Source organism: Equus quagga, chromosome 2, assembly GCF_021613505.1.
Source record: "Equus quagga isolate Etosha38 chromosome 2, UCLA_HA_Equagga_1.0, whole genome shotgun sequence".
Classification (NCBI taxonomy): domain Eukaryota; kingdom Metazoa; phylum Chordata; class Mammalia; order Perissodactyla; family Equidae; genus Equus; species Equus quagga.
In genome coordinates, this window is record NC_060268.1 from 95,241,494 (window position 1) to 95,263,686 (window position 22,193).

Genomic DNA, 22,193 nt, shown 5'->3' on the forward strand with positions numbered 1-22,193 from the left:
GGTTGCATAGAATAGAAAACCCGAATAACAGTGCCTTAAACAAATTTATTTTATGTATTTTCCTCTCAGATGGAAAATCCAAAGGTAGGCAGTCTAAGGTTAGGAGTGGCTGTATGATGTAGTTAGGGCCTCATTCTCTCTTCTCTAAGTTTCTACTCTGCAGTCCTTATCGTGTGACCTTGGCTTTCCTGCCTTCAAGACGGCTGCTAGAGCCACACCATCATCTTTGTGTTTTGCAAAAAGGAGGAGTTTTCCTGAAAGCCCCACTCGGTGACTTTCACTTACGTCTTATAGGCCAGAGCTGTGTCACCTGACCACCTCTGATTCTAAGGGGGTGGACACATTGCCACTCTGGATAAATCAGGGTTCTTTCAGCATGGAATGTATGTGGGGTGGGTCACTAGCTGTCTTTTCCACAGGAGAGAAGAAAAAGGAGGAGTACGTTTTGGTAGGAAAATTTGGGCAATTGTTGAGTTTGAAGGGCCTGTGAGATGGAGGCAATTATTTTTGGAAGGCAAGTGGGGTCAGGATCTGGACTCCAGAGGAAAATCCAGACTGGAGACATAGTCTCCGGTCTCATTAATGTGTGGTTAGAAATGTAGGCAGCAGGGAAAGGATCGGAAAAGAGATGAGGTTGGGAGGTCCAGACTCTGGGGAACAGCAGTGTGTGACACAGCAGTTGTCAAGGTTGGCCCTTGGACCATGGGAGTCCCTGAGGCGGTTTCAGGGGCACCTAAAGCTAACAGTATTTTCATTACAGCACCAGGATGTTATTTGTCCTTTTCACTGGGTCCACGTTTGCATGGATGGTGCAAAAGCATTGATGGGTAAAAACGTCTGGAGCCTTGACATGAATCAAAGCAGTGGCACCAAAATGTCCTAGTAGTCATTGTGTTCTTTATCAGCACACACTTGCAAGAAAAATAATTTCAAAATTTAAAAATGCTAGTTTCACTCAAGTATGTCCTTGACGAAGCAGTAAAAAATACTAATTTTATTAAACTCTGAAATGGGAGGTATGCATAAATCAACTTCTGCTGTGTCCCGAACATGGTGGTTGTGTCAAGGAAGGCCTTCGTGCGCTTGTTTTCGTTGTGAGCTGAACTAGCTGATTTTTTTCGTGAAACATTATTTTTTACTTGAAAGAGTGACTAACAAACTATGGTTATCAAACTTATGTAAGCGGCAGATATTTTCTCAAAAAGTTAAAATGAACCTGTCACTTCAAGGAAAAGAATTGACAGTATTTGTTTTCAGTGATAAAATTCAAGCTTTCCAGTGAAAATTTGAGTTTTGGAAAACTTATATCCACCACTGTGATCTTGACCAATACCTAGAAATATTTCTGATGATAATATTAAGTGTGATTTTTTTATAATAATGTATAATGTAATGTGTCAACATTGAGAAGATCTGTATAATTTTGTGAACCAATATTTTCCAAATGACCAATACGTAATGTTGAAAATCATGGGTAACAGATCCATTCAAAGTGTTAGTAATCTGTTTTAATGTAATAGAATGTGAAAAATTCATTGATAAAGTTTTGGAACTCACATTGCAATTAACCTTTAAGAAAGTACCACTTGTCAAGATTTAGGAAAATATCAAAGAAGAATATCCACAATTATCTGAAAAAAATCTCCTTCCTCCAACTACACATCTATGGAAGGCATGTTTTCTTCATATATGAAGTAAAAGAACATACTGTAATAGATTGCATGCACAGCAGATATTAGAATCCAGCTGTCTGCTATTAAGCAAGGCATTAAAGAGACTTGCAAAAATGTCAAACAGTAATTCAGGGATAATATCTTTTTTAAAAAAGTATCTTATTTAATGGAGAAACCCTTGAGACATCTCCACTAAGATCAGAAACAAGAATGCCCACGATCTCTACAACTGTTCGATATTGTAATAGAAATACTAGCCCATGCAATTAAATAAGAGAAATCAGAGGCAAAAGAATGTGTAAAGCAGAGGAAAATCATCCCTGTTTTAAATTGTATAATACACCTCTACAAGCCCAGTGAGTCCACAATAAAACCAACAGAAACAATAAGTAATCAAGTGAAGTAGCACAACACAATGTCAGTATACAAAACTGAATGGGCTTCATACACATAAACAGGAAACAGAAGGTGTATGGTAGAGAAAACCCTATTTACAATAGCAACAAAGAAGATTAAATAGCTAGGAATGATTTTAATAAGTATACAAAGTACAAGTATATTTAAGGAAAAATTTTAAGTGCTCCTGAAAGAGACAAGAGCAGGCTTAAACAAGTGGAAAAACACCCACTGTTCTTGGGTAGAATGACTCAACATTACAAAGATGTCAGTTCTCCTGAAGTTAATTTATAAATTTAATGCGATCCTAATAAAAATACCAGCAAGCTATTTTATGGAGTTAAATAAGTTGATACTGAAGTTCATGTAAAAAAATAAACATCCAAGAATAGCCAAGAAAACATTGAAAAACTGTAAGGGAGGAATGGCCCTACCAGATACTAAGGCATACAATAGAGCTTCTATAATTAACATTGCATGGTACTGGTGCTTAATAAACAATTGGCCAGTGGAATAGAAGAGAAAGTCCAGAATTAGACCTAAATACATATGGTTATTTACTATATGATAAAGGTGGCATCTCAAATCACTCCCTTTTTAATGAATGTTGTTGTGGCAGCTGGATAGCCATTTAGAAAAAGAGGAAATTAGGTCCACGTCTCACACCTACACAAGAATAACTCCAAATGGATGTGAGATCTAAATGAAAAATGAAACCCTGAAAGTACCAGAAGAAAACCTGGGTGAATTTCTCTTTAACCTGGTGTAGGAAATGGCTTTCTAACTGTGACTTAATGCCAGAGATAATAAAAGACTGGTAAATCTGACTACATAAAAATTACAAATTTCTTCAATCATCATAAGCGAAGTCAAAAGATAAGGGACCAACTGGGGGAACATATTCACAACGTATACCACAATGGCTTAACATCCCTAACATACGAAGATCTCTCGCAAATTGAGGGGGAAAGGACCAAAATCCCAATAGAAAATGGGAAAGGGACATGAACAGACAATTCACTAAAAGACAAGATACAAAAATGATCCTCAAACAAATGAAATAATGCTCCAACTCACTCATAATTAGAGAGATGCAAGTTAAGACAACACTGAAATACCATTTCTCACCTGTCACACTGACAAAAACAATGTGACAGCATATTCTCTCAGCCAAGACCGTGGAGAAACAGGCCTCTCATACATTGTTGGTGGGAATGCAAATTGGCACACCCCTTCTGGAGGGAAATTTGGCAATACCTCAGAAAACTACATATATGCTCACTTTGCAACCCAGCAATCCCATTTCCAGAAAACGTGTATCTTCTGGATGTATCTGAAGATATTCCACCAATCATAAGAAATACACATGCACGAGATTATTCTTTGCAGCCTTGTTTATAGTTGCAAAATATTGGAAACCCCTAAAAGTTCGTGCATAGGAAAGGGTTGAACAAACCTTGGTAATCTTCATAATGCAGCACTGTGCAGTTCTAAAAAGGAATGAGGAAAGCTCTATGAATAATTATGGAGTGAATTCCAGGACATACTGTTAAATAAGTGAAGCCCAAAAGAGTGTCTGTGGCACACTGCTCTTCACGGAAGGAATAAGAGGAGATGAGAAAACACACATCTATGTGCCTGTTCGTGCGAGAGAAATACAGCAAGGATGAAGCAGAACCTTAGGAGACTGGTTACCTGCAGGGGGTGGACGAGAAAGGGATGGAAAGAAGAGGGGACTGTGAATGGGGTCGTGGGGATGAGAAGGGAATGACATTTCTCTGGCTCTTAGAACCCCATCCGTGTGTAACACTCCCTGCACGGTCCAGTGCTGGGCCGTCCCTGTGCTGTGCGATTGTCACCGTGAACCTTTGTTCTGACGTAAACGCCTTGAACGGGAGTTTTCTGTTTAACAGCACTTGTGTAGCAGATGTCAAAGCGGAATGCTCATTCCATGGCAACAGTTGTAGCCAACTACAGCTGCTCAAGGACCTTGCGGTGTGAGCCACTCCAGGGGCCAGACCCTTAACTGGACCCAACAGAAGACTCTTTTTTGACCAAAGAACAATGAGGATTATTTTAATCAATTCCTCCCTATCCAGAGCAATGGTTTTCAGTGCTTAATCAGCATACCTATCACCAATTTCTCCTTTCTAGCCTTTACAAACCCTGACTTTAGGCAACACTGGTTGCGTTCCCTTGCCTGGCAAGTAAGTAATTCCAGCTTTGGTGGGTTTTTGTTTTTCGGTTTTGATTCTGCCTTTTTGTTGGATTCTTTGTCAACAGATAAGTAAAATATTTGTATAATCTGAAATGCCCATATACACTTCTTACTGAAATTTCTTTTATAACTAAATGTTTGGGCCAAATTTTGCAAATGTTAAATGAATAGTTTGCATTTTATCTTCCTTAAATTCCTCTGCACCATCCACAGATGCAGATGATAATGTAGCACAAGATTTTCAAAAGGCCTCAGACAGAGAGGAGTCGGAGAGGACTGAGGGACTGGTTAGTTCCTTAGCTGGCTTCCCGAACCCCAGTGGTCAACCGTGGATCTGTATTTTCAATTGCGTAAATAAAATCACAAACACTTTTGCCCCTTTGCCATTCCCCTTGGGCGTGTTGTTGAAGATGCTGGCATTTCTCATTTCAGGAATGACCATCCCTGAAGAAGACGCTGATGTGGGACAGGGCAGTAAATACTGCCTGGTGGCAATCGGGAGGCTCCAGGTAAGAAACCGCTCATAGCCGCTTCAATCTCAAACCGGGGCTCATTATTGCAAAGAGCAGGAGCCTGTGGGTTTGGATGCCTGTCTTGATCGCCTGTGTCCTGAGCATTTGTCGGGGTTCCCGACACTCTGCGGGAGAAGGAAGGGGCACTGTGAGCCGTGAGCAGCAGCATTCTTGCTTCACTGAGGGCCTGAATCAGTCCGTCCCCACACTCTCGTGCCTGTTACTGCTCACATCATACCCGCTTAATCACCTTGAATGTTTCCCCATGGTGTACAGGATAAAGCACTGACTCATCTTACACCCTCAGCTCCTTCTCTTCCCCACACCTTGCCCTGTTCCCAGACCACACCATTCCCTTTTCCACAAACCCAGCCTGCCCTCCCCACCTCTGTGGGTGCCCACAGGCTGTTCCCTCTGCCTGGTATTTCCTTGTTCTCCTCTTCTCCTTTCGAAACTCCCTTCTCCTCCTGTTTACTTCCCATTTGCTCATCCTTCAAGATCCAGCTAAAACGACTCCTTTATCTGCTTAGTCAAAGTTAATCATTGCCTCCTGACTCGTAGCGTTGAGTTCAGACATCGGTTATCTCTCTTCGCTGTCTGTTTTCGTGAAGGCAGTTGAGTACAAGCTTCTCAAGGGTGGAGAGTGTGTCTTTTTAGTCTTGTGAAAGTTAAATATGCTGAATAATGTGTATGAAGGCCACTGGCTCGATGTCTGGTGCACACACTGTAGCCACTCAATCAACTGGACTCTTCATTCTCCTTGTGGCACTAAGAGCCTTCCCCATACTGATGGGAGGGGGGGGTTCCATGGATACAGTTCAGGGGACACTAACCTTTCGTGTCCCTGGTTCCCTAGGTCTAACCATTTTCAGACAAATGAAGAAGCAGTTTCATTCACATATGATAAGCGTTGGTTTTTCCTTGCAGATGGGTGAAGAAAGCATAACTGGGTAAATTTGGTCCACAAATACTTTCCAAATATTTTTGCCAGTTCCTTAGACTCGTTTGCTGTCCTAAGTAAAGGGGAGGTAGGAGAAGGGAAGGGTATTAACATTTCTGAGCACCAACTATGAGCCAGGCGCTATGCCAGGGGTTAACATGCAGTGTCTCTTTTGAACCTCACAACCACCCTACGAGATCCCAGGTTTCTCTATTCCCACTGACTGATAAGGAAACTGAGGCTCAGAAATGTAAGGGAAGTGGCCCACTGTTACAGTTAGTCAAAGGTGTGATCAGGGCTGTTTGAACATTTTAGACTCCTTGTACGAATGACACGGAAGGATCTGTGAAATTAAACCCACATGGATTGTTTCCATGCTGTGTCTCTGTTACCATTTCCATCTCTGCCTCTGTCAAAACCACCTCAATGTGGATTCCCCACTCCAGGTGACCAGCTCTCCCGTGTGCATGGACATGAGCGGGATGTCAGTGCCCACGGAATTCTTATCCCGGCATAACTCTGATGGGATCATCACATTTGTGGACCCAAGATGCATCAGTGTGATTGGCTACCAACCCCAGGTAGAAATTCTGAGCTCATGCATTAGCTGTAGATTTAACAATATTCAAAGCGCACTTATCTCATTTGTTGGAGAGACAACACAAGGACGATGTAGGGAAACACAGAGTAAAAATCAACATCTCTGCCCGGATGGAGTAATGGGAGTAACGGCATTCCAGAGTGGAAAAGGACGTCGTATGTGACTACACCACAGAAAATGAACTCTTCATTTTTTGCCCTAGCCGTTCTGTTTATCTAGCTGATTTTTCACAAACTGGAGTTAAGATGCTCTATGAAGAAGGGTCTCTTTGATCAATTAATTTTGATTAACCCCAAACAGGAAATCTCCTCCTTGGAAACTTAGAAAGCATCTTAGTGTGAAAGACTCTGAGAAGTCTTGAAGTAAAGATGTCCACTTGATTTTGCCCAACCCCTTGTTTTTCAAATGTGTTTGGAACCCTTTTTGACAGGTGGCACATTTTCAGGTCTTTGTTCCAGACCTTTTAAAAAAAGTCAGTGTCATGAGAAACACAAAAAGGCAGGAGAGATTATTCCAGATGAAGATAAACATAAGAGATAAAATAACGGTATGCAACTGAGAGCCTTAACTGGGCTGTCTGCCTGAGGACACAGGCCATAAAGGATGCTTGGGAGACATTGAGGAAATGTTAATATGGACGGAATACTGGGTGACTTCATTGAATAATTGTTGATTTTTTTAGGTGTAATGTGGTATATTATGGGTTTGTTAAGATAATGTCATTTTTGTGAGATACATGCTTGGGGAGAAGTGTCATGATGTCTGTTACTTTTTAATGATTCAGCAAGAAATTTTTAAGTGTGTGTGTGTAGGTATGAAAGATATTTCATTGATATATTTTTTATATGTTTTATTTATACTTACCTATATATGAAAGAAAGAGAAAAAGTGAAAATGTGTCAAAATATTGACAAATGTTCAATCTAGGTGAAGAGCATACAGGTGTTTTTTATACTATCCTTTCGAGTTCGCTGTAGATTTAAATTTCTTTCCAAATCAAAAACATTTAAACAAAAAAGAAAGAAAGAAAAAGATCTTTGTTCTGAGGAACAAGGTTTGGGATATGTTGATATGGGTATTTCATTACACGTATATTTTAGAACTACAAACAGTCCAAATTGAAATGTTGGAACCATTCAGATAATTCTGCTTCTCCAGATTCATGCAAACTCAAGCTTCTTGGATAGAATGAAGGGAAGATTAATCTGTTTCCAAATTCACCATAACCTCTGATGGCAGTATATTTCCTGCCAGATCCATTTATCCACTGGCACCTTCCGTGAGCATCTAGATGCTTCTTGGCACACTGATAAGACTTCCTTTCCACTGTCGGTGTCAGCTCCCACTGAGGCCGTTTGCTGATTTGGGTTCTGATCAAGGAGATAGTTAAAATCCTTTGCCATTTAAGACACTTCCAACTGGACCACTTCCTATAACCCATTTGGAGTTGCCTTTTCATGGTTTATCATATTCTGGTTGGTTTCGTTGCAAAACACCCTTTTTTCTTGAGTTGATGCTAAGCTCTTTGAATAAAACGTACATGAGTGCAGGTAGATAGTAAACAGGCTTTTAAAAAGTACAGTGATTTTGATAGCAGCATTTCTCCAGATGCAAGAGAGCTACAGTTTCCACATTTAAGCAATTCCAGTTTTCATAGGCAACACAGCTATCCTCCTGCTATCATTCATTCGCTTTCTTTTTATGTTTATTGAAATGTGGTTATTACAGTTTGCATCTCCAAGGCAGACAAAAATAAAATTGCATTCTGAAGCTGCTGATCTAGTGCATTGGCAAGATTAGAAGCTGGTACTGGGCATGCCAAAGGACCTTAGGGGAGGGTACCAAGAGCCAGCTCCATGATCGCTCCAAGGGATTTGCATCCACTTTGTTTCCCCCTTATGATGGGGTGAGCTAAAGGAGATGGGCTGAAAGGGATGTAAATAAACACTCTTGTCTAACAGTGATATATAAATAGTGAAAAGTGGGTTTGGGATTACTAAAGCTTGTCTCTTTATTTAGGATCTTCTAGGAAAAGACATTTTGGAGTTCTGCCACTCGGAGGATCAGAGCCATCTACGCGAGAGCTTTCAGCAGGTACCACGACGCCCATGTACAGCTGGCGCAGAGCCTGGGGACACGTGGATTTGGCTGGCAGGATGCTAGTCCTGCGGTGTGCCAGGCAGGCCGCAGGGTCCTACCTAAGGCATCCGTCAGGGCCCGTGCCATGAAGGAGCTCATGGTCTAGTGTGGAGGATGCACCCATCAGGAAGTAACGACTCTGTCGTGGGAGAGGAACAGAGGATGGAGACGTTAACAATGTGGGCAAGAGGCAGCAACAGTATCCCAGGGGCGGGAAATGTTAGGACAAGTCTTAAAAGATGAGCATAGAAGAAGTGACAGAAATTCTAGACTGAGGGGCCAGCATCTGAGATGCAAAAGAACATGGCCCTTTCAGAGAATTATAAGTCGTTCCCTATGGCTGGAGCGGCACTGGCTGACTTGTCAGGAGGAGGTGGGCGGTGGTGAGAAATGAGGCTGCTGAGGCGAGGTTATGGGGGGGGCCTCAAGGCCCTGCTGAGGAACCTCAGTGCTCTCCTGGGCCCTTTAAGTGAGAATTCCTTTGAGGATTTTAAGCAGACGATGTTTTTGAAAAACAGTTCTGGTAAGCCCAGGTATGTGGGAAATAGCTGGAACAAAAGATAGATTGGGAAGCTCTTTCAATTGTCCAGGTAAGAAGAGGTGAGAGGGGAAATTGGGCAGGAGCAGTAGGAATTAAAAGAAGAGGCAACTCGAGGAGACATGTCGGTTAGAGATGCTTTGCGTAGAGACAGTGAAGGAGAGAGAAGAATTTAGGATGGCTGAGGGAACCTGAGAGGGAGGCCGCCCGCATAATTGTCACGAGCATCGTTACTGTTGGCTGCTGTGCATCCTGCACCTGCTGCGTGTCAGCACCGTGGAAACCCCGCTGGACACACCACTTTCTTGACCCTTCACCACAGTCGTAGGAGGTGGGCGTTGTTATCGTCACGTAATAGTGAGACAAGTGATGGTCAGGGAGGGGAGGGTGCCTTAAGGCCACAGGGTTGATGAGTGAGAGGACCAGGACCCTGGCTGAGGCCCCGTCGCCTCCTGAGCACAGGTCGACTGCGATGAGAGAGACGACATCCCTCAGAGGGACTGGCGTCTCGCCTCAGCCCCTGGAGAAAGAGAGAACAGGCCGTGTTAGGAGAACGGAGGCCTTTGAAGTCGTCTTGAAGGGGGAGTAATGGTGGGTCCTTCATCCGAGGGAGTGAGTCCTCGGCGTTCTGCTGTACGAGTATTTCAGAAGGAACCCTCTGACAGCCGAGCCCTCCTCTGGAGGCCTGGCCGTGTCTGCGGGGCTGGACCTGGTCCTCCGATTGTACGCCACGTACGTGGGCACGCTCTGCCCCTTCCTCTCAAGACGTCACCCGCTCGTGGATTCCACTTCCACTTCTCAGGCTCCTTCTCGTCCCTCCTCTTCTGCCCGCTTCTCCCAGCCGTGAGGCCCTGGGCTCTGTCCTCGCCGCCTTCTCCCCTTTTCTCTCTGTAGTGCCTCCCTCGGAGATTTTACCTGCTGGGTGACTCCAGCCCAGAGTGTCCGTGGAGCTGCACACCTGCCCTTGCACACCCTGTAACCTTCCAACGCAGAATGCTCCACCCTCTTCTCCCGGCCCCCAGGCTCCCTGCCCCACCATCCACCTGGCTGCACAGGCCAGAAACCGCGAACATTCCTCGCTCTTCCTGGGTCTCACTCCCCACACCCAGCATCAGGTCCTTGTTTACAGCTCCAAAGACGTCTGTGGTCCAGCCCCTTCCCCTCTCCTCCTCCCCGCTGACCTTGACAGCCCCCTGCCATCTCTCATCTTGACTTTGCAGCAGCTCCCTTGCTGGTCTCCTGCTTTTATTCTTGTTCAGTCCAAGCCATTCTGAAAATGTAAATGAGGTTTTGCCACATCTTTACTTAAATGTGCCAGGGGTTTTCTAGCACACCTAGGATCGAATCCCAGCCCTTGCCACGGCTGCGTGCTCAGCATGCATGTCTCGTCCTCCTTAGTCACTGCCCTTGGGTCACTGGGCTTCTCTTGGTTCCTTGAACACATCGTGCTTCTCCCCACCTCGGGCCTTTGCACGTGCTCCCTCTGACTGGGCTGCTCTTCCCATCTCTCTTCAAATGACTGATGCCTTCTTGTCTTTTCGGTTTCAACTCGTGTCATCTCAGAGGTACCGTCAATGACTTCTCTAGCCAAGAAGGACCCCCAACCTCCTTCCCAGCCCTTGTTTTTCTCCACCGTGACTGTTCCAACTTTTAACTGTGTCATTTATCTGTCCATTGATTTCCGTGTATGCATGTGTGTGTGTCTCCTCTACTAACACATGAGCTCCCTGCGGGTAGGCCCCGCATCTGTGCTTTTCACCATCATCTCCACCACCGAGTGTGGAGTTTGCACACGGCCAACTCTGAATAGCATAGTCCGAGTGGATCATCACCCAAAGCAAGTGACCTTCATTTTGGAAAAATGCAGAATTAGAATAAACATTGCAAGAATATGTCTTTTATGCCACATCTTTGTTGAACATGTGGGAATTATCATAAACTTTGCATCATCTAGCATGGCTCTTTGGACCAGGTTGCCGTCATCTTTCTGGGAATAGGGGAATGAGGCTCGAGCAGTGATGGGCCTCCCCTCATCATTAGTAACCAGCCAGACCCTTTGTCACACGTTATCTTATGTAATCCTCAACCCTACACATCATGTTGTCCTCCCCACTTTTTCGCCGTGGACACCAGGACTCAGAGAGGTTCCATCACCTGCCCTGAGTCACACAACAAGGCCATCATAGAGCTAGGGCTGGAGCCCGCCTCCTTTCAAAGCACCCATCCCCGTCTCCACAGCCCGCACACCGACCTCTCCATCTGATGGCCCTTCTGCGATTATAAACTGCTGACACTGTCAGAGCCCCATTGGTTTTGGAAAGAAAAAGAAAGAATTTAACATCTGATCCTGCCCTGGCATCCAGCTTGAGGAACTCTCGCTCTGTGAGCAGCCACCTCATTCCTCAGGCGGGAGGCAAAGCCAAACAGCAAGGCTGAGAGCCCGGGCCGGTCACGGGGTCAGTGGGCAGCAGCCAGGAAGCCGTGGGGATGTCCTGGAGGGCACAGGCCCTGGCCCCGAGTTGTGTTCTTCCGTCTCCTGCCCCTGGTAGCCGGGGTGGGGGCTGAATGTTGATAAAGGGAAATGGGTTAGTGTTGCAAAAGCATGGAAGGGGCCGTGTGACTCAGAGTCAGCCTGGAACTCCGGGTTTAAACAGGAGCCTCTGAGTGGCCCAGATGTGAGACGCTCCGAGTTTGTCAGGTGTGTGGGGAATTCGAGTTTGGTGTGGGGACAGCGTGCCAGCAAAGGTTTGGGACACCTGAACCTGCTCTTGCTGTGCTCTTGGCTCCCCTCACTGGGTCGCAGTTTACCTAGAAGCCGAATGGAAGGGCGGAACGCGGTGAGACTCAAGCAGGTTCCCGTCACATCCTCCCATCTCTGCTTCTTCCGTGAGGACGGTGATCAGAGCCGTTTTCCTGAACAGCTGTGCTCGGCTGGGTTACGCCCGGCCTTGGTGGTCTGTGTATTAGCCCCACTCCCGAACTGAGCTCAGTCGGGCGGATCGCCCTGGACCGCCACACCTGCGCCGCCTCGCCTGCGGGGGCCCCTCCACCTGTGCCTCAGGGCCCCAGCCTGCAAACGTTTGCTCCTTCTGTGCCTCCTGCCAGGAGCTTCCTGCCCACAGGCATCGCTTGCCAACATTCTGTCCCCTCCTCCCACATATTTCCAAACCCCGTCCCTCTCCAGGAACCCTTCCTGGGTCCCGCGAAGAGGCCGTCCCCTCGACTCCCTGGTCACCCATGCCACTCGACTCCTGTTTTTGTCTTGGTCCTCAGCGCGCTCTCTGCGTCACAGTTCTCAATACGTCTGTCCCGCCATGCTGGGTGAGAAGCTCTTTGGGGACAAGGATGCTGCCTCAGCTGTAGGGATTCATGACAAGACAGCGGGCGTTGGGGTCGGGTAGGTCTGGGCCCCCCCACCGCCGCCTCGGCTGCTCCTTAGTCGTGAGGCCTTGGGTGGGATTTCCAACTCCTTGGGGGCTCAGTTTCCAGATCCACAACCGTGTTGAGAGACCACGTGAGGTGCAACAGACACAGGTGCTGAGCCCGTAACTCAGCCCCGGGACTGTTGCCTGGAGCTCAAAGCTGTCACGCCGTCGCAGGCATTCTGGGGGAAGGGACAAGAGGTGGCCTTCGTGCGCCTCCTCTGAGCACAGACACCTGGTCTCAACGCCTGGAGTGGCTGCCGACTTCCCCTGTGCTTTGTGCAGACTTGGAGGAGCCCCCGGGGGACCCATCAGCATGCCGGCCTGAGGGCGCGGGGCTGTGGCCTGTGGCCCTGTGAGGAAGGAGCCAGCCTGCTGTTGGGCTGGGACTTGCCCCGAGTGTCCTGGCCTGGCCCGGCCCTGCCCCGTGCCTCCTCCTGGCGTGTGGTGTCGAAGGGTCGCCCACTCTCCTGAGCTTCAGTCTGGGTTCTTTATCACCCGGGGTCCCACAAGGGGAGCCTCGTCTGTCCCCCTAGGTTTCATCTCCTCTGGCTTCCCCAGAGCTGGTGCAGAAAGAGCACAGTCACCCCAGCTCTATCAGCCCAGCACTGGAGCCAAACACCCATCCCGTCTTTTTGAGAAAAGTGCTGCAAGCATGTGCTCTGTGCCAGCACCGGGCTGAGGGCGGGGACACTCTGGGGGGCCCAGAGGCCCCGCCCAGATGCTGCCCCCTGACCTCCTACCGGGAATAAACTCCAGGTGTAGAGGGTTAGGAAAAGGGGAGCTCGGCCTTCCCTGACCCCCCGGACCAGGTCCCCGTTCTTGTCTCTGGTCACACTGTGGTCTCACGGTCAGGAGGCCTGGCTGCGTGGGCCCAGGGCCCTCCCATCCGAGCCACCCAGGCTCTAGGCTGCACAGGCCTGTGGAGAGAGTTCCTGCTCACCTTGCTTTGTCCTGGAGGTGTTAGCACACCCAGGCCGACACCCCCGCCATTTGTATCTTTTCTCCTTCTTCCGTTTATGCTTCAGCCGCAAGGTCTGCCCCAAATACTGCTGTCTGCGCGTCTGCGTGTGCATTTACACATGTGTGTCTGCACGTGCACAGACTGTGTGTCCACAAAGAGCAGAAGAGTGATGTGTATCCAGAGCGACAAACGCGTGGTTCAGAGTCGGGATCCTGGTTCTTGTCCCAGCTTTTGCACCCACGTTGTGTGACCTTGGGCAACTTATTTAATGTCCAAGACTCAGTATTTATAAATAGTGAAGCCCCCTTCACCAAACTCTTATGAGGACATGCCTGAAGGAATACATTTGGAAGTATTGGGGAAACCATCCTGCAACAGAAAAATAATTATCGATACATACATGCAAATAGATAATGCATACGAATTTATCATTTTATTACGTCTCCTCCCAGAGAGTATATTTGATCCCGTTTATAATGTTAAACACAGGCTAAGAATTTTTTTAATGTGAGGTATGAAGAAATCAATCCTTGAATACATATGACTACCTACCTGACTGAGATGATAACTTTGGGGTTTACTGGCATCGAACCCAGAGTGCCCCAGCAGCAAAGGCAAAAAGGGAAACACTCCAGCTTGTAGAGGTTTCATGATCTGATTTGTAAAAGCTAAAAAGTCCTGATATAAACGGTCATTGTCGAGCCTTCGCAGCAACCGTGTGGCCTGGCGTCCTTCCTTCCTCCATCTGGCACCGCCCTGCCTCCCGCTGACCTCCTCCTCCAATGTTTCCTCAGGTGGTGAAGCTCAAAGGCCAAGTGCTGTCGGTCATGTATCGATTCCGCACCAAGAACCGGGAGTGGATGCTGATCCGCACCAGCAGCTTCACCTTCCAGAACCCCTACTCTGACGAGATCGAGTACATCATCTGCACCAACACCAACGTCAAGTACGTGCTCGTGCCCATTGCCACCCCTTCTCGGGTCCAGAGCTGGCAGCTTTGCTCCAGGCTCATCTTTCCCCACAGGCTCCTGGCTCCACCTGCAGGGGAAATCCCTGCAGGGATGAGGAGCAAGGAGAGGGACGGCCATGGTCCCTGTCATAGCTCCCCTCCTGTGTCCCCTTGTCATTTCCCTCCCGATCTGTCAGACCCTGGAGCCGAGGGATGACCCCGTGGTGCCCCTTCCTCCAGCGGTCAGTTCAAGGTGCTCCCGTTTCTGTTCCTCTTCTCTTCTCCGAGCACGGAGCCCAGCGAGGTGGGGCTGGGTGCTCCCTCGCAGCTCCCTGGGGTGCCAGCCCCTTGTGCCTGGTTTCTCGGACCCGTGGGCAGAGGAGCGAGGCTGAGGCTCTTGGCAGCCCAAGGACGTGGGGCAGGTGGACTGGGGTGTGCACTCAGGGACGCACGGTGCCCAGTCTCCTCCCTCTCTGGGCCTGGGGGGCCCGGGATCTCTGCCGGCTTCACCCAGCTGCATCCCACAGGTGTTGGCACACAGACCTGGGCTGGTCTTGGCCCTTTGCTTCCCGGCTGTGTGACCTCGGCCTGTGCATCACTTCTTCTCTTAGCTGTCGCTTGCTCATCTGTGGAATGGGGTCATGATGCCTCCCTTGGGGGGCTGTGTGAGGATTCAACGAGGTCAAGCCCCTAGCTACAGGCAGGTCACGCCTCCTCTCTGGGTTTATTCTCGAGGAAACACAAGGCCAAAGAACGAGCACGAATGATGGCAAAATGATGTCCAGTTGTAGGGGAGCCCATGGGACCTGGCGTGCTGGCGGGGCTGTGGCCTGCAGGGGTGTGAGATGAGCTGACGTCGTGAGAACCTTCCTCGTGTCTCCCCACACCAGTCAGTGACACCGCCATCCCCCATTTTCCCAAGTTCAACACAGATGGGGGTCTGTTCCCCGCCCCCCGCCACCCCCGCCACCTCCTTTCCCCCTGTGGACGGCCCCTGGGGACTGAAGTCACCATTGCCCCGGGCTGCCCCAGTACTCTGGCCCTGTCACCATACCCACGCCCTGGGTTGGGGCGTCCCCTCTGGGCCCCACGAAGCAGCCCCCTTCCAGGCAGCATTACTGTCTGTCTCGAGCTCAGCCCAGCCCTTGGGCCACAGGCACAGAGCTGGACAGACAGGTGCACACAGGATCCCTCCGAGGGCGGTCACCTGCGTTTCAACTCGGCTCCCAGCTGGGCGAGTCACCCCCCTTTCTAAGCCTTGGTTGCCTCATCTGTAACACGGTGAGGGGAGCAGAACTTCCTCCCCGAGACCCTGCACGTGGACAGTGCATGGGAAGCCTCTGGTGGAACAGCAGGCGTGGAGCCTCCCGCCGGTGCACGGGCTCTGCCACCATCATCACTGACACGGTTCCCGTGGCAGCTTCTCGGCACGGTGCTGACAGGCTGCCCGGGTCCTCTGCGGGCTTCTGAGGTGCTGACCCACTTTCTTCCTGGACTGTGGGCAGATCATCCTACCTTCGCCCCAGCCGCTCTGCATGAACCTCCTCCTGTGCGGAGTGTCCGTCTCGATCCCTCCCGTCCTCCTCCTTTGGCTCCTACAAGGGCGAACCTCCTCCCTCCGGGCCGGCCCCCCACTTTCTCTCCAGCTCCCAGCACATCCTCTGTCCCCCGCATGCAGCCCACCCTTCTTGTCCGTCCCTCGCCACAGGCTCCTTCCCGGGGGCTTTAGGCTGGCACACGACTTCCTGGCCTTGAAGACCCCTGTCTTGCAAACCCACCGAAGTGTCTCTCCCCGCTGGCCCTGCCCGCTTCACCATTTGTCTTGTCTTCACCCCGACAGCCTGGCTTCGGCCTCCACCGGGGACCCACATCGGTAACTCGCTCTCACTGTCGTGCCCCCGAAATAGTCTGACCACCCCTCTCTCTTTACATCTTACCCCTTGGCTTGATGGATGCTCTGGTTCTTCTTCCCCCTCCGTCTTCTGGTCAGGACTTCCCGGGTGGTGGAAAGAGCAGGAGCGGATGGAAGAAGCCGCAGACGCCGGGGGCGCAGAGATGGCGTTCTTTTACTTTCCTCTGTGTCTGAGTTTGTCTAGTCTCTGCTAGGTCAGCCCGGTCAAGCTGAGGCTTCCACTCGTCCTGCTCCCCCAGCATGGCAGGAGAGGGCTTCCCTCAGGGAGCACAGAGGCGCCCCGGGCGCCGGGCCCACGTGCAGCCCTGGCCTTGGAGAAACAGGAGTGCGTGGCGGACAGGCGGTCTCAGGGTCCCACGGCTGCTGCTTTGCTCAACAGATGGGTCGTGGAGGTGGGGCCTGGGCCTCCCTTTCAGGAGCTCCCAGGATGGAGGTCACAGGTGGACCAGCACAGCTGCAGGAGCCAGGGCGAGGAGGCAGGAGACGGCAGCCTGGGTCTCAGCGTCTGTTCAGGCCCAGCTCGGACGTCCAGTCTCGGCCACTCTGCAGCCGTGTCCACCAGCTGTGCTGGATGCCGTGGAAATGGGCAAGCCCCGTCACCCTTGCAGAGCCACGAGCACTATTCTGGAACTTTCATCCTTCTGACACCAACGTGCTGGCTGGTTCTTAGCGAGAGCCACCCTCTGATGCTCTGTCCCTCTTCCTCCTCCCTTCCTCCCTGCCTGCTAGCTCCCCGCCCCCCCCCCCACACCCCTACTCTCTCCAGGTCCCTCCGCAGCCTCTTGTGGTGCCTGGTGTCTGCGGACGAGAGCAGCTCACAGGGTGTCGTGGGAGCAGCCCGCGCCCGCTCTCAGACCCCAGTCGCACTGTCACTGAAACTGCTCCCACGGTGGGTCTGGGCCGTCCCAATGCAGTACAGAGCATGGCCCCATGCTGGAGACCTGACTGTCCTCTAGATTTGGCTCAGAAGAGCAGATGGAAGCTCCCCTTTTCTGGCTTTTTGGTACTTTTACACTTTTCACCATTCTTCATTCACTTCCAACATTTATGTAAGCTTTGGCCTTCGAAGCTTTGAAGTTGCATGCTTCGTGGGGACTCAATTTAACCCAGCTGGTATTCACTGGACGCAGTGAAGGTACACACCCTGCCCCAGGCATCCAGGAGATTCCGGTCCCTCCATATGGTCCCCGCCTCCAGGGTGGCTGCCATCACGTGGAGGCTGTGAAAAGTGGCAGAAGGGAGGCGCAGAAGAGATGCTGTGAGGGCACAGAGGAGGCAGAGGATGAAGGCCGCCCCCGGGGCCTCTGAGGAAGCCTCCCCACTGGGCTGTGCTGCTGTGGAGCCTGGAAGGATGGTGAAGACCCTCCTCGGAAGACAGGGAGCATCACAGAACAGAACACTCTGTCCAGGGGTGTCCCTATGCACCCATTTATTGGTGCAGATGCTTGGGACAGAGGCTCTTGGCAGCTTGCTGAGGTCGGATGGAATGAGAACGCCTCTCGCACGCGGACTTACACGGAAGCCTGAACTCGTGTCTTCTGGACCAAAAGGTCTTCGGTGGGTAAAGACATTTGGAAGAAGTTGACTGCAGACAGCAGAGGGCAGTGACAGCCATGGATGTGAAGAGGCCCTTTCTCAGATTTGCAGCTAAACGTTGCCGGCACTGAGCAGACTGGCTGTGGAAAGGTCCTTAAATGCTCTGAGCCCCGGAGGGGAAAGAGTTGCCCCTTAGTTGCATTCGCTCAGGAGCCTCCAAAAGAAACTTCCCCTGGGAGTGGAGCATTTGATGGTCAGCATTTGCACGAAGCTGGTGAGAAGAAGACCCCTCCGTCGCCCCTGCCTGTTTTCCTGTTGTGTCGATGCAGGAAAACTGGTTTCATGCGCTGGTCACACAACTGTCAAGTGCCCCCGTCTCGGTGTTTGGGGTCGACCCTCTTTTACGGAGACAAGTCGTTGGCTGTTCTGCGCAGGAGTCACTCCGGCGTCTTTACATTTGACGACCTGAGTGTTGGGTGTCTTCGTTTCCAGCATCTTTTCCTTCTGGTCTGCCTGGCCGAGCCCTCTCTCCTGTGACAGCACCGCTCCAGAGCCGCTGAAGGTCTCCAGAGCCGCAGCTGCGTGTCGCACTGGGGTGTGTGTGTTTCCTTAAACTCATCGTGCCCGCGGTCACGCTGGGCGTCTCAGAGCCCGTAGACATCCCGGCGTACTCAGTTATGGCGGCCTCGGGCCCCGCCCTGGTCCGTGGTGGGCAGGGGGCTGGGAGTGGGGCGTGAAGGGAGGGGAAAGGAAGTAAGAGGAAGATTGCATTCCTGGTCTCTTTGGGGCGTCGAGCTGGGAAGAGGCCAAGACACCTGGCACCAACCCCAACCAGGGACGTGTCCTGAGGCCCGCCCTCCCACCCACCTGCAACAGACAGCCCGGCAGAGAGCCAGGCCCACAGGTTCTGTCTTGGGTTCTCTGGGCCCATCTCCTCCTCCTCTGCCTGCTCCCCAATGCCCCAGTCGAGCCTTCACCATCTCCCTGGTGACTACCCATCCTTCTCTCTGGCCAGCTCCCCTACCTTGCATGTGGCCCCAGGAGCGACTTCTCTCAAACACACTCAGCTGCTCCCTGTCCCTGATCAAATCAATTCCAACCCCTTCACGGGCCTTCAGAGCCCTTCACAATGGGCATGCCAATGGCGCTCAATAAGTGGTGGGTATTCTGCATGCCAGTGGCGCTCATTCAGTGGTGGGTATTCTGTATGCCAATGGCGCTCATTCAGTGGTGGGTATTATGAGCCTCCGTCTGGTCAGCTGAGCTTGCTGAGCCCCCAGATGCCTCCGAGCCAGATTCTGGTTACTCCTGGGGTGCAGTCGCACACTGCCTCTGAATGCCCCCTGAAGGCTGCTCGCTCGCTTGCTCAGCCTAAGTAAAAGCCTCTTCAGGGAGCGTCAGAGATAATTGGCGGCACCTGCCCGGCATCCTGCGCCTCCCTACACGGGGAGGCTGCGCTGACAGGAAGCGGGGCTTGATGCATCTGGTTTCCGATCCATCGTCAGCTCTTGTGCCCCGGTGGACAGGGTCAGCCCTCTGCCGCAGGGGGAGCCTGGTTCCCTCCCGTGTGCTGTGGCCAGTCTTCTCCCTCTCTGGAATTCGCAAGCACAGAGAGGTTTATTTTTGTTCTGTCGCCATGAAGCGTCTGAGAAACCTCCCCAGGCCCCTTCTCAGGATGGGGTGGCCTGCAGGTCAACACTTCTTCCAGCTAAGGAAGCGGAAACCAGAGGCTGTGGGGCAGAGATGCTGACGTCCGGACCACAGCGGGAGTCAGGTGAGAGTGCCGGGGACGTGCCAGCCCAGCCTGAGGCCTCGTTTCCTGCATCCCACTGGAAGACCTTTGTGTGGTCTGGAGTCCCAAACACTCTTCCTGATGGCTCGGGCGGCCCCGCACCTTCCTGCAAATTAGAAGCACACACTCTTCCTCCAAGGGGCGCAGCCAGGCGAGTGGAGAGGGCTGGGTTTCTGCCCCACTCACCCCACGGCCAGGTACCCAGGGCCCAACAGCAGCACAGCCCTGTGCAGTGGCCGTGCCCCCTCGCTAAGATTCTGTGCTCAGGCTGCACACAGAGGGTGAGCCAGGAGGTAGGAGCGGTCGTTATTTCCTGGAAGAACGCCTGTGGGTTGAAGGGTGGGCTCTGGGAAGATTGTGCAAGGAGGAGAGCGTGGTCCATGGGTTCCTGCCAAGATGGTGTCTTGTTGGGCCCATAGCTCTGGGATGGGAGATGTGGGATGATGGCCCTCATTACATCGTGGGTCAGGGTTCAAGCTCCACAGCCAGATGGACCCGGATTTGGATCCTGTGTGCGCGTGTCACCCTGGGGACGTCATTGAAACTCTCTCTGAGCCTCACTTTCTTTATCTGTAAAATGGGAACATTGCAGAGATGTGATGATGTGGGCAGAGGACTGAGATCTTACAGGCCCTGCGAATGAAAGATGACGAGGCCTTCAAGGTATAAATCAGAATAAAACAAAGCAAAACCGTAACGTAAGAACGAGAAAATATAGTGAGTTATGATTTTCCTATGGATGAGTATATTGATTCTCCTTAAATTTTTTTAAATACCATTTTTTAAATTGTTTTTTGTACTCCTGGTCTTAGTATGGGCTTCAGCTGCCTGCTGGGAAGTCACAGGCTGCTGGTTTGATCCTTAACCTTTTCCCCGCGCTCTGACCAAGGTTAGGAGACATACTGTGCGCTCAGATGGAACCTGGTCTGGGACCTCATTCTTCCCAAGTCGTGGCTCTTCCCTCCGCACGCTGTGTTGCTCACCGACTTCTCCATCTTCCCCTGGAGACTGTCAGCTCCACGAGGGCAGGGACCACCCAGGTTCTGAGTTACCTTTCTCTTTCCAGAGCCCGCACGCAGCTTGGCGTGGATATTCCAGTGCACGTCCCTGAAGAGATGGCTCGTCTGGGCTTAGTTCTAATTGAACTGTTCACGGGGTCCCCCAGCCTGGGCTCTCTGCAAGGATGTCTTCCCTTTTGGGGGGACACACTCACTGGGAGCACGGGAGGGACAGGCATGGCTGGAGGAGTGTTTGGGTTGTGCAGCTCTTTGAATGCTGAGAAAAAGAGTTTAGAAACGGAATTTGACCTATCGTGTGTTTCTCTGAGTTGGAACTCAAAATGGGAGTGGTAGGAAGGCAGATTTGGGGACAGACTTTTTATAATCGTTTCTGTCTACAAATGGAGTGGGCTGCCTCAAAAAATAGTGAGTTTCCCCGGCACAGGAGGGGGTCCAGCAGTGACTGGCCAGTTGCCCATCAGAAGAGCTGATGGACCAAGGGTTGCTGGACCAGGGGAGCTGTGGACCAGATCACCTCCGTGTATTCTGTTCTTAGGAGCCGAGAATAGTCGGTCGAAGGAACGCGTCTTTAGTGTGACCCAGACAGCCTGCACGTGGAACTGGAGGAGCGAGCCTTGCTCAGTCTGCACGGCCTACCGGCCCCCTGAAGCCGTCCCGCCCTCTGCCCCGCTTGGTTGGCTGGGAGGGGCCGATGCTAACCTTTGTGGACAGGATGCAGGGGGCTCCCTTGCTCTCTGACTCCCAGTTGCTTGGCCAGTGGAGGGACTGGCCGGAGACAGTGGAGTGAGAGAAGGCTTGGAGGGAGCATTCGCCACCTCCCGAAGGTGGGCAAGGGCTGCACCTGTCACTGAAGCCAGGCTCCTGGCGGGCAGGCCTCTCAGCAGGTGTGAGCAGTGCTCACCCCCCGCCACTCCTGTCATGGGAGGTCATGGCTACCACTGATGCTAGCCTGGGGGTTCTTGACCACCCGAGTTGTGGTTCCCGTACCACTGCCCATGCCAGTTAAGTATCCCCTTCATTAAACCCTCTCTAATCACCCTCTTCGAGAGCACCATCTAGTTTCTGAAGACCCTTAGCACCCCTGGGCCTCAGTTTCCTCCATTGTAAAGGGTTTAAAAGACACCCACCTGGAGGGTTGTCAGTGCACGCTGTGAGCCTGAGCGAGTTGCAGGGGATGCAGAGTCCCCACAGAGGGCCGGGGCACAGCGGGGTGGATGCACAGGTCCTTCTTGCCTCCCTTCTGAGGTTGGCGAACCCCGGGGCTGGCCACACCACCTCCTCCTGAGTGGGGCCCTCAGGTCCTCACCACACCTGTGCTCAGGCTGGTTCAGGTTGCAGCTGTCCAGCTACGAGCTCCCAGTGGCACCTCTGCAGGGACCTGCTCCTTTGACCGAGCTGGTCCACATCCACACCTGCCCCTCCCACCCAGTGACTTCTTGCTGCTCAGGAAGACTTTCCCTCTCTGTCCTCCCCTCACTTCCTCCCTGTTGAGTGTCTGGCTGGCCCTCCATGTGCCACAGGCCCAGAGGAAGGTACCTGCGAGTGGTCCCTCTGTGGGGTCCTACTACCTCCCTGTGGGGCA

The 22,193-nt window shown here is 51.3% G+C and overlaps 1 protein-coding gene across 6 annotated transcripts in view; it reads left to right on the top strand.

The window, feature by feature from the left end:
• Nucleotides 1–22,193, top strand: part of ARNT2 (aryl hydrocarbon receptor nuclear translocator 2) — a 169,149-nt gene that overhangs the window by 120,831 nt on the left and 26,125 nt on the right. For all 6 annotated transcript variants that reach the window (XM_046653232.1, XM_046653233.1, XM_046653231.1 and 3 more), the window contains 4 exons: nucleotides 4,720–4,796; nucleotides 6,186–6,320; nucleotides 8,360–8,434; nucleotides 14,198–14,349. In XM_046653232.1, coding sequence (XP_046509188.1) covers nucleotides 4,720–4,796; nucleotides 6,186–6,320; nucleotides 8,360–8,434; nucleotides 14,198–14,349 — 439 coding nt within the window. The remainder of the gene's footprint in view (nucleotides 1–4,719; nucleotides 4,797–6,185; nucleotides 6,321–8,359; nucleotides 8,435–14,197; nucleotides 14,350–22,193) is intronic.